The sequence below is a fragment of the Petaurus breviceps genome, unplaced genomic scaffold (genome assembly GCF_028583685.1).
Source record: "Petaurus breviceps papuanus isolate PSGF00001 unplaced genomic scaffold, PetGlider_PUasm1.0 216, whole genome shotgun sequence".
Lineage (NCBI taxonomy): Eukaryota > Metazoa > Chordata > Mammalia > Diprotodontia > Petauridae > Petaurus > Petaurus breviceps.
Genome location: NW_027185867.1, coordinates 9,178,060 through 9,195,545, shown reverse-complemented (window position 1 = coordinate 9,195,545; position 17,486 = coordinate 9,178,060). Strand labels below are relative to the sequence as shown.

At 37.6% G+C, this 17,486-nt stretch overlaps 1 protein-coding gene across 1 annotated transcript in view; it reads left to right on the top strand.

The window, feature by feature from the left end:
• Window positions 1–17,050: 17,050 nt before the first annotated feature.
• Window positions 17,051–17,486, top strand: part of LOC138165827 (maestro heat-like repeat-containing protein family member 1) — a 79,910-nt gene continuing 79,474 nt past the window's right edge. The window contains exon 1 of the mRNA XM_069094175.1: window positions 17,051–17,143. Coding sequence (XP_068950276.1) covers window positions 17,057–17,143 — 87 coding nt within the window. The 5' untranslated portion in view covers window positions 17,051–17,056. The remainder of the gene's footprint in view (window positions 17,144–17,486) is intronic.

The following is a 17,486-nucleotide window of genomic DNA, read 5'->3' as shown; positions in this document are numbered from 1 at the left end:
TGCCACAGTGTCTCTCACACTTGTGGCTCTATCAGTGTAATGTCTGATTGACAGACAATTTCTTCAATCTCCTTCAATTGACAGACAAATCAATGGCAAATTGATTTCTGTAGAAATTTGTAGCATACACGTATTATATGTTGTATTTGTTATTTATGTTATATTTGTAGAATACAAATATTACATATGTTATATTTTTTCAAGCTATAAGTTTGGATAAATGAGTTTATTTGCTATTAAGTGTGTTCTTTGTCAAACTGTCATTTGACAGGAAGGAAGTCAAACTTTGGATGTATAACTTGGGACATTCATTTCCCATGAAGCTATTGCAATCAAAAGCTCAATTTGAATGTAAATATCTCCCTCAGACCAAAAAAATTAGTAGGGCAGAGAGATTTAATTCTAGTCTAGCACTACGTCTGTTAGGCGAGCAGTGGCTAGCCTCTGCCTGAGCCTTGGGACAACTTCATTCAATTATTGATGAATCCCTGCCTGGAACTTCCATTATTATGAGAATGCCTAAACCCACTGTGTATGCACTACTATAGGCTCACTCTCTAGCCTGCCCTACCTTGTCACTAGCAGTCTGGCTTCCTGGGCACAATAATTACCTATGTACTCATTCCCCAATGATTAGCATACGTGCAGTGGATAGAGTGTTGGGCCTGGAGTCAGGAAGACTTATCTTCCTGAATTAAAATACAGCCTCTGACACTTAATAGCTGTGTGACCCTGGGTAAGTCACTTCTTCCAGTTTTCCTCAGTTTCCTCATCTGTCAAATAAACTGGCAAAGGAAATGACAAACCACTTCCAGTATCTTTGCCAAGAAAACCCCAAATAAGGTTGCAAAGAGTTGGACACAACTGAATAACAACAACCTAGAATCTGTGAACTTGATTTTACAAACTTTATTTCAATATAATTGGCTTCCTTTGTAGTCTTATATATTTCCACTTTAGGCATTTAAAAACACTATTCTTATTATGTCTATAGGCATCAGAAGCCTGCCAAAAGAGTCCATGATACTAAAAGGCTAAGAACACCTATTCTAGGTAAAGGTCTTACTTCCAAATGATGTTTCCCCCCCTCTGGAAAGTTAAAAACAACCCTCTTAAAAATACAAATTACAAACAGAATTTATAAACTATTTTGAGCCCCCAGTCAATCTGTTAATTTGGATTAGTGATATCTCAGCCAGATAAATTTAATAATCATACAGACACAGCTTCCTCTTCCCTCTCTCACACTCTATAGCAACACAAACTCATATTAAAATGATCTTATCTTTATTTAGCAAACCATTGACGTAAAAAGATAAATAGCCAGTAGGCAGAAATATGAATAGCAAAGAAGCCTTAATAATTAACCTCATCTACTATTGCTAGAGCAAGAGAAAAATCAAATGATCACTCTGTTGGATTCTCTTAGTGAACTCAACTGTGAACCAGGGAAAGGAAAAAGGATTCCCCTCACCATGACTTGGTCTTGTGGGAAGAGTTGTCCATTTACCATCTTCCAGAGCTCCTCCTGTAGCCACCTCCCACTGTTGGAGCTATGTTCTTTCTCTGACTCTCTTATGGATCACCAGAGACTTCTCTGAAACTCTCACTGCACCAGAAACTCTGCTCTCAGTGTTTTAAGATTCTTTTTAAAAGCTCCTTAATCTTACTAGGGCTGAAAGTGCCTTAGTAAGTCTGACCTACTGATGAGCTGACTGACCTCCTGTTTTCCAGTCTGGGCTGATTTTCTCATTCCCCGGGGGTTCATCACATTGATGCCAGACTTAGTTGAGACACCAGTTGGCATAGCACACTATGTGTAGCTCAGAACTCCTCAGGTCAAAAGATGTGCCGGCCTCGGCTTGCACAGTAGCTAATGCTCCCATACCAGCTCCTCCCATCCTGACCCTGAGATAAGAATCCTCTCTTCTTGGGCTTGATATGACTCAGGGTCTTCAACCTTCTTTGAGCAATCAGTCCGGCCTTGCTGGGAGGGTTCTTAGGAGAAATACAAGACTTAACATTGGTCTCCTTTGAATCTCATCTTATCAGTTTCAGTCTCAGGCTCTAGCCCATCAAAATCCTTTTTGGATCTTGATGCTGTCATTCATAGCACAAGCTGCTATTCTCTCAGTTTTGTGCCAACAGCAATCTGAGGAGGTTTAATCTAAGTCAGGCTCTCAAACTTGTTGGTCTCAGGACCTCTTTACACTCATAAAAATTATTGAGGGCCCCAAACGGCTTTTATTTATATAGGCTATTATAGCTATTGATATTTACCACATTAGAAATGAAAACTGATGAAATCTTAAAACATTTATTAACTCATTAAAATGATAATAAACTCATTATACATGAATTTAACTGACACATTTTTAATAAAAAAAACATATTTTCCAAAATGAAAAATTAGTGATGAGTGACATTGCTTTACATATCTTTGAAAATCTCTATAATGTCTGGTGTAATATATGACAGCTGGATTCTCATAACTGCTTCTGTATTCAGTTTGTTGTGATATGTTGTTTTGGTTGGAGTATATAAAAAAATCTGCCCCCTACAGATATATAGTTGGAAAAGGATGTAGAATTTGAACAGACAAATAACTTTTTGTGTGTGTGAGGCAGTCAGGGTTAAGTGAGGTCACATTTGAACTCAGGTCCTCCTGACTCCAGTGCCAGTACTCTATTTCATTGTGCCACCTAGCCCCCAGAAAATAACATCTTGATATTATTATTTTTTTGTTTTTGGAAGAGGGAAGGCAGGGCAGTTGGGGGTAAGTGACTTGCCCAAGGTTACAAAGTAAGTGTCAAGTGCCTGAGGTTGAATTTGAACTCAAATCTTCCTGACTCCAGGGCCAGTGCTCTATTCACTGTGCCACCTAGCTGCCCCACATCTTAACATTATTATCAAAATAGTTTTGACTTTGCAGACTCCCTGAAAGGGTCTCCAGTACCCCTGGGGATCCTCAGGATGCATTTTAAGAACTTCTCAGCTAAGTTATTAGTAAAAATGTTGAACCAAACAAGAGTAAGCACAGATCCTAGGGTACTCCACTGGAGACCTCCTGCCAACCTGACATTGAACTATTGATAACCACTCTTTGAGTCCCACCATTCCACCAGCTTTCAATTCTTCTGATTATATTATTGTCCAATCCAAATCTCCTAATCTTCTTCACAAGTATGAGACACTTTATCAAAAGCTTTGCTAAAAATCTAGGTAAACTGTATACACAGTATTCCTCCCATCTGTGATCTTGTTAAAAAAGGAAACAGGGTTAGTTAGGCATGAGTGGTTCTTGATGGAAGCCATACTGACTCTTCACAACCACTGTTTCCTTTTCTGGTTGTCTGCCAACTATCTCTTTAATGATCTATTCTAGACTTTTCTTAGGAATCAAAGCCAAGTCAACTGGCCTGTAGTTTCTATTTTAGACTTTCCTTAGGAATCATAGTCAAGTCAACTGGCCTGTAGTTTACAGACCCTTCTCTTGTCCCTTAAAAAAAATCAGAATCCCCTTTCTCCAGTCCTGAGGTACCTTTCCTATTTTCCATGATCTTTTAGCTATCGCTGACAATGACATATTTGCCTTTCACTATCCAAGGGGTGTTCACATCAACTTGAATTCATTAAGAACAGCTAGGTGCTCTTTCATTATCCTTTTGTTCTGTTATTTCCAGTCTAAAGGTCATTCTCCTTAGTAGAGAAAACAAAACCAATAAAAAGAACTGAGCAGCTCTCTGTTTTTTTTCTACTGCTGGTTATCATCATTCCTGGGTCCTGTTCTTTCAGAGTTAGATTCAGTCATATCTCCCGATGCTAAATTCAGCATTCTCTCCAGTATGACAGGGCACCTCCCTATTATTATATAATGCCAAATTGAATTTAAGTGAGTTGTAACTCAGTAGGGCCCTGTGGTGGGTCTAACAACAAGGTTTCCCAAAGCAACTGAATCAAAGTGAGTGGACACTGTTTATAGTCAAATACACTTTTTCTTTAAATGTTTTCTGTAGGATATATTTTATACACATTTTAAAACAGGATGTGGTGAGGTTAAGGAAGGTTTTAGGAAAGATTGCTTCTTTACAGGTGACACAATCTACCTTGGGTCCTGGAGCAAAGACTAGGGTGACTAATTTAGAATCTGTTTATAATATTCTGGAACTGGTTGCTAAGAAACAACAATCTCATGACCACAGTACAATGTTCCAAGGAGTCAAGTTGGCCAGAGGCAGATGAACTGCACCTCTCCCCCTTCTCTAGGTCCTTGCCAATCCTGGTGCTGTTAAGAAAAGAAAAGAGACCCACTAGACACAGGGAGGGAAAAATCTAAAGTGGAGGTGAGTCTAGATTTAGTAGGACTGCTGATTAGTTGTCTGAGGGTCTGGGTTATGTACCTATCAATGGATTTGTAAACAATATGGTATTGGCTCTGATAAATTAGCATATCTGTATTATCATTTATTGAACCTCTACAGAAACCATATTAGTGTGATTTCCCCACCATACGAAGTCCTTTGGTTATGTGGCTCAAGGGCTGTTTTCCTTAAGTTTACAAAAAGATAACACTACTGTGTTAAAAAAAAAAATCATTCAGTGAGGAAGTGCAATATTTAAATTGTCCACCAGGTGGTGTTCTGCTTTTGAGCCATAAGTCCCACTTCCCTTCGATTATTTTTTTCTGGTACATGGATAATACAGAGCTTTTCTTGGAGGCAGCAGTACTTCTACGGACCACCAGAGGGCCCTAAGCCTACAGGCTGTTACCCTACTGCCAGATAGATTAGGAGCAGATGCTAAGTAACTAAGCTGCTTTGATTCCAAAACAGGTTTTTTGATAAGTTCCAAGCATTAATTTAAAGGATGAAATGGAATATTGCTGAAAATATTAAAAAATGAAATCTGTCTATGCAGGAAAGATTCTTAACCCTATGATGGTTTCCAACTTTCTCTCTTTACTTTAGCGGGCTGTGATTACATAATTTATTGTACTCAAGATAAAGTGAAAAAGAATTAGACCAAACATATCTGCCTCTGACCATTTCCTAGTCCTGCTCTCATTTCCCTCCCAAATATGCCAAGGAAATTCTTTTTTTTTAAATTAAATTTATTTACTTACTTTTAGTTTACAACATTCAGTTCCACAATCCCTTGAATTCCTGAGAAAATTCTGACCACACACTCTTAAGACTTATGGAAAAGCAGTAAGGGGAAGGATGTGCATTCCCTCTCTTAGAATCACGGATGACAATGAAATCCAGCTTACCCAGCTCTTAGACCCAACAGAATTTACAATAATTAGTAGTCTCTGCATTCCAAATCTCTTCCAGTTTTTATCTATACCAGTGATGGAGTCTTCCCTGGCTGGCTGGGCTTTCTGGTCACCTTGTTCTCAGGGGCCTGTGGCTTCAAGGTGTCTCTTGTCCTGGAGTTCTTTTCTCTTTCTTTGGTACCAGGTCACCCCTGGCTATTTCTCCATCTCTCTCAGAAGACCAAATGATAAGGACAGAAGAAGGAAAAAAGGAACCAAAAAGAAGACATTGCAATACACAGTTCTATAACATAGGACTTCTGCCTGGTTGTTTTTGAGATGCTAGAGGGGAAGGAAGCACCTAGTTTGTGCCAAGTGCTAAAGCTAAGTACTTTACAAACATCTCATTTGATCGTCACAACACCCTTGGGAGATAAATGCTATTACTATTCCCTTCTTATAGTTGAGGAAACTGAGACAGAGTTTAAGTGACCTAGGGTCACCTAGATAGTAAGCATCTAAGATTGAGTTTGAACTCAGGTCTTCCTGACTCCAGGCCTGGTGCTCTATTCTCCAAACCAACTAGCTGCCTCTGTGCCAAGATCATTAGAAACTGCTTTTCTAGTGTCTCTCTTTCAGAGAATCATCTCCCTGGGTTTAGGGAAAACAAAAAATAAAAGGAGGTCACAGTCTTTCTCCTTCAACTTATAAAGGAGGAAGTTGAGGCCCAACAAAGTTGTGATTTGCCTGAGATCATGCAGATAGGAAGCATCAGATCAAACCCAGATCCTCTTATTCCAGATCCGGCAATCTTTCCAGTATACTTTCCATTGGATCAGAGACATACTTTCTTGTTGGTACACAAATATGTGTACGTGTACAGGAATGTGTGTCTATATTAATGGATATGTTGTCATGGCTAATAGTAGCAGAAAAGAACAAATAGCAAATTAATTGACCAGATTTTGGTTTATATTTCTGTTGACAAGGATAATAATTTTGTGTTATAAGTATGCTGGTTTACCTTCGTTAAAGATACTAGTTTCCATTAATAAATAAAAATGTTTGGTATTCATTTTATATTAATTTTGTTTTTAAATTTTGAACTTACTGAAAAGAGAATTTCCATATATGTAGCAGAACACAAAAAAGAACTGTGTATAAAGCTATGAATCTCCTTTTCTTACCATTTACTTTTTATTTAAAAAATTATATAATAAATTCCACACATCATTTTCAAGCTCTCCAATTAGACAATGTTTCATTCTAAATTTCCTTCTGGTCTCTTTTCTCCATATTTAAAAATTATATTTCAGTGTGTATGTATATATATATATACACACACTAAAATGTAATTTCAATACACAAACATGTATGTTACTAACCCCTCTTTCCCTTCTCAATCTCACCCTTACAACTAAAGATTTGAAAGAAAATAAAAAGACCTTATGACAAATAAGCGTAGTCAAGTAAAATGGAACCACACAGTGGTTGTGTCCGGAAATGTATGTTGGATCCCTCACCTCTCAGTCAGGAAGTGGGAAACATCTTCCTAATAATAGGTTTTCTGGAGACACTTGTGGCTGGGGGTTATACTGATGAGAGTTCTTGCTTTTTTCCAAGTTGTTTTGCTTTACATCATTGTGGCCCTTGTGTACATTGTTCCACTTAACCTGCTTGTTTCATTTTACATCAGTTTATGCTTCTTAGTGATCTGATATTTATAATCTCTTTTGTCATTTCTTAATAGAACAATGTTTCATTACATTCACATACCACAGTTCAAACATTCTCCAACTGTTGGTACCCCACTCCAAGATTCCAGATTTTGCTTCTTTCCCCTTGTTAATCCCTTCAGGATTAGGAATTTGGCTTTGTGTGTGATTAGTTTCACCCTGGCATTATCCTTTCTTTTAGCTCTCCCTTTCTACACCATTCTTTCCCTCTATTGGATTCCTGGTTGAGTTCAGTGTTTTCTATACCAAACTCCATGTGTGTATTAATTCTCTTTGTCCATTTCAAATAACAGTGGGGTTCATTTAATACATTCTCTTCTCTTTCCTTTCTTCCATGCTTGTTCACCTAAGCTTTGTTTCATGTACTTTGATTATGAGTAGTAGTAAGTTCCACCCCATTCTTTTTTCTACTAGTGTAGTCTTTCTTGCTGCTTTCCACCCCCCATTTTATAATTCATAGAACAGTACCACCTTAGGTCCTTTGTTTATTTTATTTAGTTACTTCAATATCCTTTGAGTACCTGTTAAGGTTTTGAAGGGACATTTTGGGTATCCAGTAAGGTTCTGAAGAGCAGAGGTGTGCCAGAGCCAGTTTGAGCTGGCTCTGGAGAACTGATTGTTAAATTTTCAGTATGAGCATTTATACATTAGAAATCAGCAAACAGTACAAATCAGGACTTGATATAGTATTTTGATTGTCTAGGCTTAAGAAAATGATAGATAAAATGCTAATAATACAGATTAAACTAAAAAAAAATAAGTTGTGTGTGTGTCTCTGCCCTCCCTTCCCCACCAACCTGCACAGATCTGGTTGTTAAACATTTACAAGCACACCACTGCTGAAGGGATACTTGTTTCTTTTTCCCAGTACAGTATCATTATACAACCTCTTCTCGTTGCTCAAAGAAATTTGCCTTTCTACATTTCCCTTTACTCATGTTTGAATTTCAAAAAAGTACCTATTCAGCTCTGGTCTTTTTATCAGGAATGCTTGAAAGTCCGCTGAAGTAATATTAAAGATCGATTTTTTTTTCTTCTTGCAGGATTATATTTAGCTTTGCTGGTTAAATTATTCTTTCTTGTAAGCCTACATCTTGTGCCTTTTGGAATATTCAAGATCTCCCCTTAGTGATAATAGAAACTCCCAGGTTCTCTTTCATTCTGACTGTGGTTCCTTGGCACTTGAATTACCTTTTTTTTTTTTTTAAGATACTTGCAGTATTTTTTCTTTGATGTGGGAGCTCTGGATTTTGGCTGTGACATTCCTGGAACTTTTCCTTTTGGGTGTTTCTCCCTCCCTAAGCAGTGACTGCTGAATTCTTTCTATCTTCATCTTATCTTCCAGTTCTGTGAGATCTTGACAATTTTCACTTATGATGTTTTTGAAATATTAGTGCTCAGGTTTTTAAAAAAATTATGATTTTCAGATAGTCCAATGATTCTTAAATTACTCTCCTTGTCCTGTTTTCCAGGTCTGTTTTTAAAAAAATATCAGATAGCTTACATTTTCTTTTTTTTTTTTTAGTTATTTGATTTTATTTTAATATTTCTTGCTGTCTCATGGGGCTATTGATTTCTGTTTGATCTATTATAGTTTTTAAGGAGTCTGTTATTTGGTTAAATATTACTATTTTCTCTCCTAAACTACTTATTATCCTTTAAATTCTTTCCTCCAAAATTTTTATTTCATTTTAAAATGTCATCTTTTTTTCTATGTATTCCTGTATTAGTAGTGGGAAATTAATTTTTTCCTTTCAGTCTCTGCTTGCTGTCATTATGTAGTTACTTTCTCTTTCTGGGCTAGGTTTTTGGTCATTGTCAGTCAATAATCATTTATTAAGTACTCACTATATTCCAGGCACTGTGCTAAGCACTAAATATACAAAGGAAGTAAAAAACAAAGCACGACAAAAACAGTCTCCTGTTTAGGAAAAACTTTACCAAACAGAGGATATTCTAGTAATCTGTTTGATCCTGAAAGTAATAGGGAACCATTGGAATTTATTGACATGGTATCATGGTGAGACCTGAGCTTTAGGAAGATCAGTTTAACAACTGATATTGGAGTGGGAAGATACCAACAAGTAGACTAATGTAGTGGTTCAGGCGTGAGGTAATGGAGGTCACTTCAGGGTTGTGGCAATGTCTGAGGAGAGAAGGGAGTACATACAAGAAATGTTCAGGTACAATCTATAGGACTTGGCAACAAATTAGATGTGATGGGGGGTGGGGAGGTGGGAGTGAGAAAGTGATAAGTCAAAGATGGCATTTAGGTTGTGAGCCTACGGTTATGCCTTCAGAAGTGATTGGGAAGTTAGGAAGATGGGAGGATTTTTTTTGAAAGATAATTAGTTAAACTTTGAACATATTAAGTTTAAGATGTCTATGGGACATTCAGTTTCAGATACCTAACAGGGAGTTGGAGAAGACTGGGAGAGAAGATAGGGCTAAGTAGATATGAGAATCATTGTCATAGAGATGATAATTGAATCAGTCCATGGAAGTAGATGAGATCACCAAGCAAAATAATATGGAGGGAGAAGAGAAGAGGGTCCAGGTAGTAGACATGACTTAAATAAATATTCAACAAAGGAAATTAAGAAGGAGAGGTGATACAGATAGGAGGAGAACCAAGAAACCTGTGTCATGGAGACCTAGAGAGAAGGAACTATCAAGGAAAAGAGGGTGATTGACAGTGTTAAAAGCTAAAGAGAAATAAAGGATGAGGATTGAGAAAAGGCCATTAGATCTGGCGATAAAGAAAGTCTTTGGTAACTTTGGAGAGAGCATTTTTGAGATGGGAAGTCAGATTGTAGGGAGTTAAGAAGAGAGGGAAAAGAAAGGAAGGGAAGGCAGCAAGGTGAGATCATGTTATAAATTTGTAATGGATTCAGTCAAAACAATTTCTTGATATTTTTCCCCAGCTTTATTCAGTAACATGCGAATAAGAGTAAAGATAATGGATGATGGAAATATTATAAAGCTAAAGCTTGGTAGGACAAGATTGATGATAAGACAAGGGGGCAAGGGTTTGGAAAGAAGAAGAAATCATAGAGTTGAATTGGTTCACCAAGGGGTCAATATGGGAAAGAGTGGAGAGTGAAGCCAGTCCCTGGGGTAATAGCCTGGGAAAGGACTGGAGATACTAGAAGTCAAAGTGATAAAAAAGAATAGAATTAGGAGCTGAAAGGCAGAGGGAAAGGTGGAATAATTATGATCAGGTAAGGGAATTTTGGAGTTCACGAACACAAGTAGAACATTTGTGGTTGATGACAAGACCAAGGGGATGACTATCTCTGTATGTAGCTGATGTGGGTGCCTGAGAAGTAGGTCATAGAAAGTTAGTTGAGGAACTGGGGAGTTTGGGTGTTTGGGGCAATATTAATACATATGTTGAAATTCTCTAGCATGAGAAAGACTGAGCCAGGCAATGAACTCTTTGAAGAAAGAAGAGAGTCATGGTAATAGGTAGATAATAGCAAAAGAACCTTGATTGGGAAATATGTGTTGAGATGGGTATCTCCAGAGCGACAATAATTTTTATAGAAGTTGGTATCTTCTTTGATTTATTTATCTAACTTTAGTTCATAACTTGAGATTTTGTATTCTATCCCTTGCTGTACTTTTGAGTGGGGTGACTGACCCTCCCAGGCTCCTATGTTGACCTCTTCCTCCTAGGGCTATTCCCCTGGGTCACTGAGGCTCAGAGTATTGGATCTTCTGTGACATCTTGGGACTGTACTGGGGACCTCAGAGCTCTGGGGTGTCCTAGTCTGCGCCCTCCTCATGCTGGTTCCTTTCATGCTGGTATTAATCACCACTGATTCTCCAGAGCTTTCAAGGGCCCCCATTCTGGGGCTTTCTCTCAGCCCTGAAGTTTTCTCAAGGGAATATTCTACTCTTTCCACCTACCTCCAGATAGAGATCCCTTGTGGACTATGTTTATTTATTTTTTTCTTTTTTTGGAGGGGGAAGGTAGAGCAATTGGAGTTAAGTGACTTGCCCAAGGTCACACAGCTAGCACGTGTCAAGTGTCTGAGGTCAGATTTGAACTCAAGTCCTCTCGACTCCTGTGCTAGTGCTCTATTCACTGTGCCACCTACTTGCCCCTAACATCCTTTTTTTTTTTTAATTTGAGTTTCAATTTTTTTCCTTCCCCCCTTTTCCTCCCACCTCATTGAGAAGGCAAGCAAATTATACATGTGCAGTCATGCAAAACATATTTTCATGTTGTTTGTTATTTGTCCTTCATTCTTGAAGAGGACCAAAGGCTTGAGAATGAATTGGATTTAAATGAGGCAGAGCTGCCTTACTCTCTCCTCCAGAGCCATATTAGTCATGAAAGGAAACACAGACCAAGAAACAAACAAACCAAAAGACCCAACAAGAAACCCAATGAGAAAAATAAAGAAAGCAAAGCAGATTTTTTAATGTTTTGATCTGTATTCAGACTCTTCAGTTCTTTCTCTGAAAGTGGATAGTATCTTTCATCATAAGTCCTTCAGAATTGTCTTAGATCATTGTATTGTTCTCATTGTATTTCTTGATCATTTTTTAGCCTGGTGAGAATTTGGGGGTTTTGATGGTGTAGGTGTAGGGGGCCTGGGCAGGCTTCAGCTCAGATACACATCTATGGCTGGAAGTCCCTGCTTTTTTCTCCACAAATGTAGGTGAGTTTCACACTTAGCATTTCACTCTAGGGACCCAGGATCAGTCTTTCATGAACAATGTCATTTCAGGAGAGATTTTGAGGGAGAGGTGAAGAAAATAATTTTATTTCATTTGTGAAGACTACAATATGCAGTTATTACCATCAAACCACTTTGTAAAACTGGTTATAACACCTCTTCTGTCATTTGACAATGTCATACTTCTACCATTTGGAAAACATTAGTTTATGGAAAGAGCAGAGAGGGCTGATTGACTGACCCTGGACAGATAAACTTACTCTTAGTGGTTCTGATGAGATAGGTCTGAGAGTGTATGTATGTATTTCTAAAAGAGTACTTCCTATTTTGAACAGAGAGTGAAGAACACAGTTCACCCACTCTCTTTCAACTTGGCCAGGAAATGTGTGTGTGTGTGTGTGTGTGTGTGTGTGTGTGTGTGTGTGTGTTTCTGTTCTGTGTTATTTGTTTTTCTCAGCTTCAGGGGCCTGAGGTGATCCCCTAGAGACTGCAAGGTCAAGCCATGGTGACCTTGGAGCCAGAATTCCAGGCAGACTAGTTGAGCCAGTTAGCTGACTAGTGAAGCCCTGAGAAGCTCTGGTACCTGGGATTCAAGCCTGAGGGGGCGGGGATTTAGGTTTGAAACTGTGACTAAACCATGTAGGAGTTGAGCTAAACTATGCCCCTAATCCCCTTCCCCTCCCCAGAGACTGAGGTGATGCAAAGGGGAAGGAGATTATGCCTCCCTTGTATTGAGGGAGTAAGCTGCTTTTGCATATTATGACTATTCCTTGCAAGGCATTTTGAAGGATTTCCTAATTTGATTGCTAGTGTCTAAAAGGTACTGGAGTCCAGGGGTCCATCCCTGCAACTGAGAGTATGCCATCATTTGGGATTGGAGCCATTGGCAGAGACCAGGTACCCTAAACCCTGGGCCTGCATTTCTATATCTACAGGGCTGACATGAAGATCAAATGAGATGACATACTGTATGGGACAATACTTTATAACTACAATATATATATATTTTTATAGTATATATTATATATAGCATATATTATGTATACTATAAAAAACTTTATAGATATGAGATAATACTGTTCTTTTATATGTATTAAAGGTGAGGAGAAACTTGGAGGAGGCATAAGAATCATTCAGGTGGTGGAAGCCAAGGTAGTGAGTATTAACATTAATAATAAAAAAAAAAGACAAAGAAACAGGGTCCCAGAATTCCAAGTTCAAAAGATGATACCCACTGCTGAGCCCTGGCTGTCTCTCATGCCTGGAATTCTCTCTCTCCTTGTTTCTGCTTCCTGGCTTCCCTCACTTGCTTCCCAGCAAAAATCCTCCTTTCTACAGGAAGTGTTTCCTGATCCCTCTTCCTTCTGGCGCCATACCTCTGTTATTTATCTCCAGTTTATCCTGTATACAGCTAGTTTGTACATATTATTCTGCATGTTGTCTCCACTATTAGACTGTGAGTTCTTTAAGTGGAGGGACAGTCTTTTTGCCTTTTCTTTGCAGCCCTAGTGCTGAGCACCATGCCTTTGACGCAGTATGAGCTCAGTAAATGTTTGTTGACTGATGGACTTTGGTATGGTGTCTCCTTGAGTCTCTTATCTTTACAGCAGTACTGAGAATTTAAGTGTTACACACACATATAGGACTAAATACAAAATATGGCACTGTCTCACAAACACACACGTATGTATATACATGTACCCACACAAAGCACTTATGCATAGTACCCATGTTTTACCCACATATATATATACAGACACATATGTATATATGCCCATGTACACCCAGCACACACATATGCATACTACACACACATTACCTACCTATGTACAGGGACATCATGAAGATCAAACTGAATGCATGTTACAATGCTTTGTAACCGTAAAACACTACATAACTATACATCAGCATTGTTCTATGTGGAACACTGTGGCATACTTGATGAAGGCCTGGTTTTGGAGTTAAGAAGACTCAGGTTCATGACATACCCTAGGTAGGGATTATGAGGAAGTCACTTAAACCTCAGTTTACCAAGTTACTTTCTATTATTAGCTTTTTTCTATACATTATAGAGGAGTTGTTGATCTGTATTGGAAGCAGTTTCTAAGTCAAGAATTTCCTGTTACTAATATCACAGGTCTGGACCAAAAATTTAAGCTGATACATATAAAAGAATAATATTAGCTAACATTTATATGATGTTTTGTAGTTATAAAGCATCACATACAGTATATCTTTTCATTTTATCTTCATGACAGCCATACATACATATACATATACACATACATACATACATATATATATATATATATTTAAATGCAAGCTTAGAAAATTTCAGGGTCCACCAAGACTTTAGTTTTCATCTGGTCCAATCCCCATATTTTGCATATGAGGAAAAAGGAGAAAAGTGAGATACCAAAGTTCACCCAGCAAGTACTGGGAAAACCTGGGAGTTAATCAAAAGTCTTTAGACTCTAAGTCCTTTGTTTTTTCCATCACATCAGACTGTCAAATTTATTCATTTAGATCATTTTAATGCTTCTTTGATCCATCAAAGTGAGCTCTCCTTAGTGTATTCCAGATAGTGGCAGCAATAGATATTAGACTTGAATTGCCTCAAGCATGTCTGAATTATACTCTTACTGGCAAAGTTAGCCTTAGTCAATAATTTTTTAGTAATATGATCCTTTTGAAGATGAATATTAAATTAATATGTTATTGGCCAACTACAGAATTGGTATCTGGGAAACTTTTTTTGTGAAGATGCCATGCATGGCTGAGAAATAGGAGTACTCTTTTCTATTCACATTCTATGTTTTCTAGAGGTCTGTCATATCTCACTGTTCTCATATTCTATTTGAGTCTTTAATTTCTTGTTTATTTTTTGGTTATATCTAGGTCTGAAAGGGGGCAAGTTGGGGTTTCCTACTATTATAATTTTACTCTGTGTTTCTCCTTGTATTCATTTAGCTTTTCCTTTAAGAATTTAGATGCTACACCATTTGGTGTAAATATGTTTAGTGTTGTTATTAATTACTTGTCTAGGTTACTTTTTAGTACATATACATATACTCATACATACATGTATAATGCATATACACATACATATATTTATACACACAAACTATATATACATACATATACACATACCTATATATACTTGTACATATGCTTAGTTATCTATAATTATATTCATATACAGATATATACATTCATATGCCTCTATGTAAAACTATACTTACTTGTTTGTCCTCTGTTTCTCTGAGGGTGGATAACATCTTCCTTAATAGGTCCAAGTCTTTCCACATTTTTCTAAGTCCCCACCAACTCATTGTTTCCTATACCACAGCAATATTCCAACCTTATATTGTCTGGTTATTTTAAATAGTCTAAAACAATATTGATTAATATGGCTAACATATAGTGTGGTTTCCCTTTTTTTCCTCTTTTGATTAAATCTATGTTTGCTTTAACTTTTTCTGAGATCATGATTACTACCCTTGTTTTTCCTCCTAATTAATTCTACTCCTGAGCTTTATTTTATGTTTATGTGTCTCTCCAATTTCCTATTCCTCCTGACTCCTCTACTTTATTTCAGCCCACTATCTTGCCCTCCTCTTACTTAACCTACTCTCCCACCAAAGATCTCTCCCTTATCTTCTCCCTCTGTCCTATCCCTTTAGTCTTTTATTTCTTTCTGAATTTAGAAGACTTTTATGCCCTTCTAGATGTATATGTATTGTTCCCTCTTTAACCATTCCCAATGAGAGTGGGGTTCCAGAACAACCAGCCCTATCCTCCATCTAATTCATTTGTGTCAGTTTTTCTTGCACCTCAATTGTATAAGAAAATTATTCTTTTTACCTTTTCCTAGATGGTTTACTTTTTAGTATCTCATTGTAGTTAGCCTTATGTCAGTATTTCTTTAGAATTACACAATTACTAATAACAATCTTAGACATATAATTACATTTCCCTGTATAAAAAAGTAAACAGGCTGAACTTATTGAGTCCTTTATAATTGGTATTTGATGTTTACCTTTTATTTCTTTTGAATCTTATATGTCAAATTTTTCTATTGATTTCAGGTCTTTTTGCAATAAAATCCTGAAATCCTGGCAATTCATTAAATGTTAATTTTTTAAAATTCAGGATTATACTTAACTTTACTGGGTATGATATTTTTGACCCAAATATTAAAAAAATTCTTTTAACATGTAATTGGGGGAAAATAAAATATTATATGTTAAAATAATAAAAAAGACAAGTCCCTCTAGAATTAACCCTAGAATTCTGAAGGCATGTAGTAGCTATGTTCTAATGACCTGACTTAGTAATTCAGATGAAAGTTAGAATAAAGATCCCCAAAACTTACCTGTACTGTATTAACAAGGATTTTAGGAAGGAAGGAAGCGAACATTTATTAAGTACCTACTATGTGTCAGGAACTATGTTAAGTGCTTTATAATTTTGATCTCATTTGATCTTTACAACAACTCTAGGAGGTAGGTGCTATTATTATTCCCACTTTATAGATAAGAAAACGAAGGCAAACAGAAGTTAGTGACTTCTTTTTTTTTCTTTTTTGGGGGGAGGGCAGGGCAATTGGGGTTAAGTGACTTGCCTAAGGTCATACAGCTAGTAAGTGTTAAATGTCTGAGGCTGGATTTGAACTCAGGTCTTCCTGACTTGGAGCCAGTGCTTTATTCACTGCACCACCTAGCTGCCCAGTTAAGTGACTTCTTAAGTGCCCAGGGTCACACAGCTAGTAAAATGTCTGAGGCCAGATTTGAACTCAGAACAATGAATCTTCCCAACTCCAGGTCCGGCACTTTGTCCAGTATGCCATGTAACTGCTTCAGACTGCCTTGTCAAAGAAATCTTGTCTTGTTAAGGGGACATGAGAAAGGTCCAATAAGGCTTTCCCAGACTCTTTAGTAAGAATGGATATAGAATTTGGGATTTAGGATCCATGTTTCATATTTAGACTTGCCTATCTCCCTCCAGTGCATGTGAAAGGGATGGTTAGGATAGAACGTTTAAACAATACTTTACCATTACAGATCACTTTTACTTACCAGTTCCTCATTTGGTCTCCACAATAGTCCTATAAGGGGGGTAAAAATACAGATATTATCTCCATTTGACAGATGAGGAAACTGAGGCATGATTTTTCTAAGATCGCACAACTAACAAGTGACGAGACAGGAATTGTACCCAGATTTTCTGACTTGAAGCCTGATGTTCTTTCCATTATGCCATGCTGCCTCTGGGAGTGAGAGTCTTAGAAATGGGAACCAGAGAGCTCTAGCAGGAAAGAAACAAGTTTTACCCTTTCTATATCTCATAGAGCTATCCCAGGATATCCAAGAACATATATGATCATGTCTGAAAGGCAATGGGACCCAAGCTCCTCAACATTGAACTTCAAAAGCCTATTGGAATCAATCCAGAATGCTTCTCAGGTGAGGCCATCTTAACCACTCACCTCACTTCAGACAGTGTGGGACGAATCTACATAGCCAGATGGACAAAAATCAGTTGTTCTAAAGAGGAATGTCAAGCAAAATCTTTACAGTCAGCAATAGATTGAGCTATGCCTACAAAGGCTAGTCCATGTCACTGGTCTGAGTCTTCCTTCTCTGAGTCTCTTCTTTTCCCTTGTCGTCCTCTTTCTCCTTCTTCCCCTCACTGACTCCTTCCTCTTATCTTTCTCAACTCTTCTTCTTCTAGACCAGGGATCTCAGTGATATTCATTCCTACACACACACACACACACACACACACACACACACACACACACACACA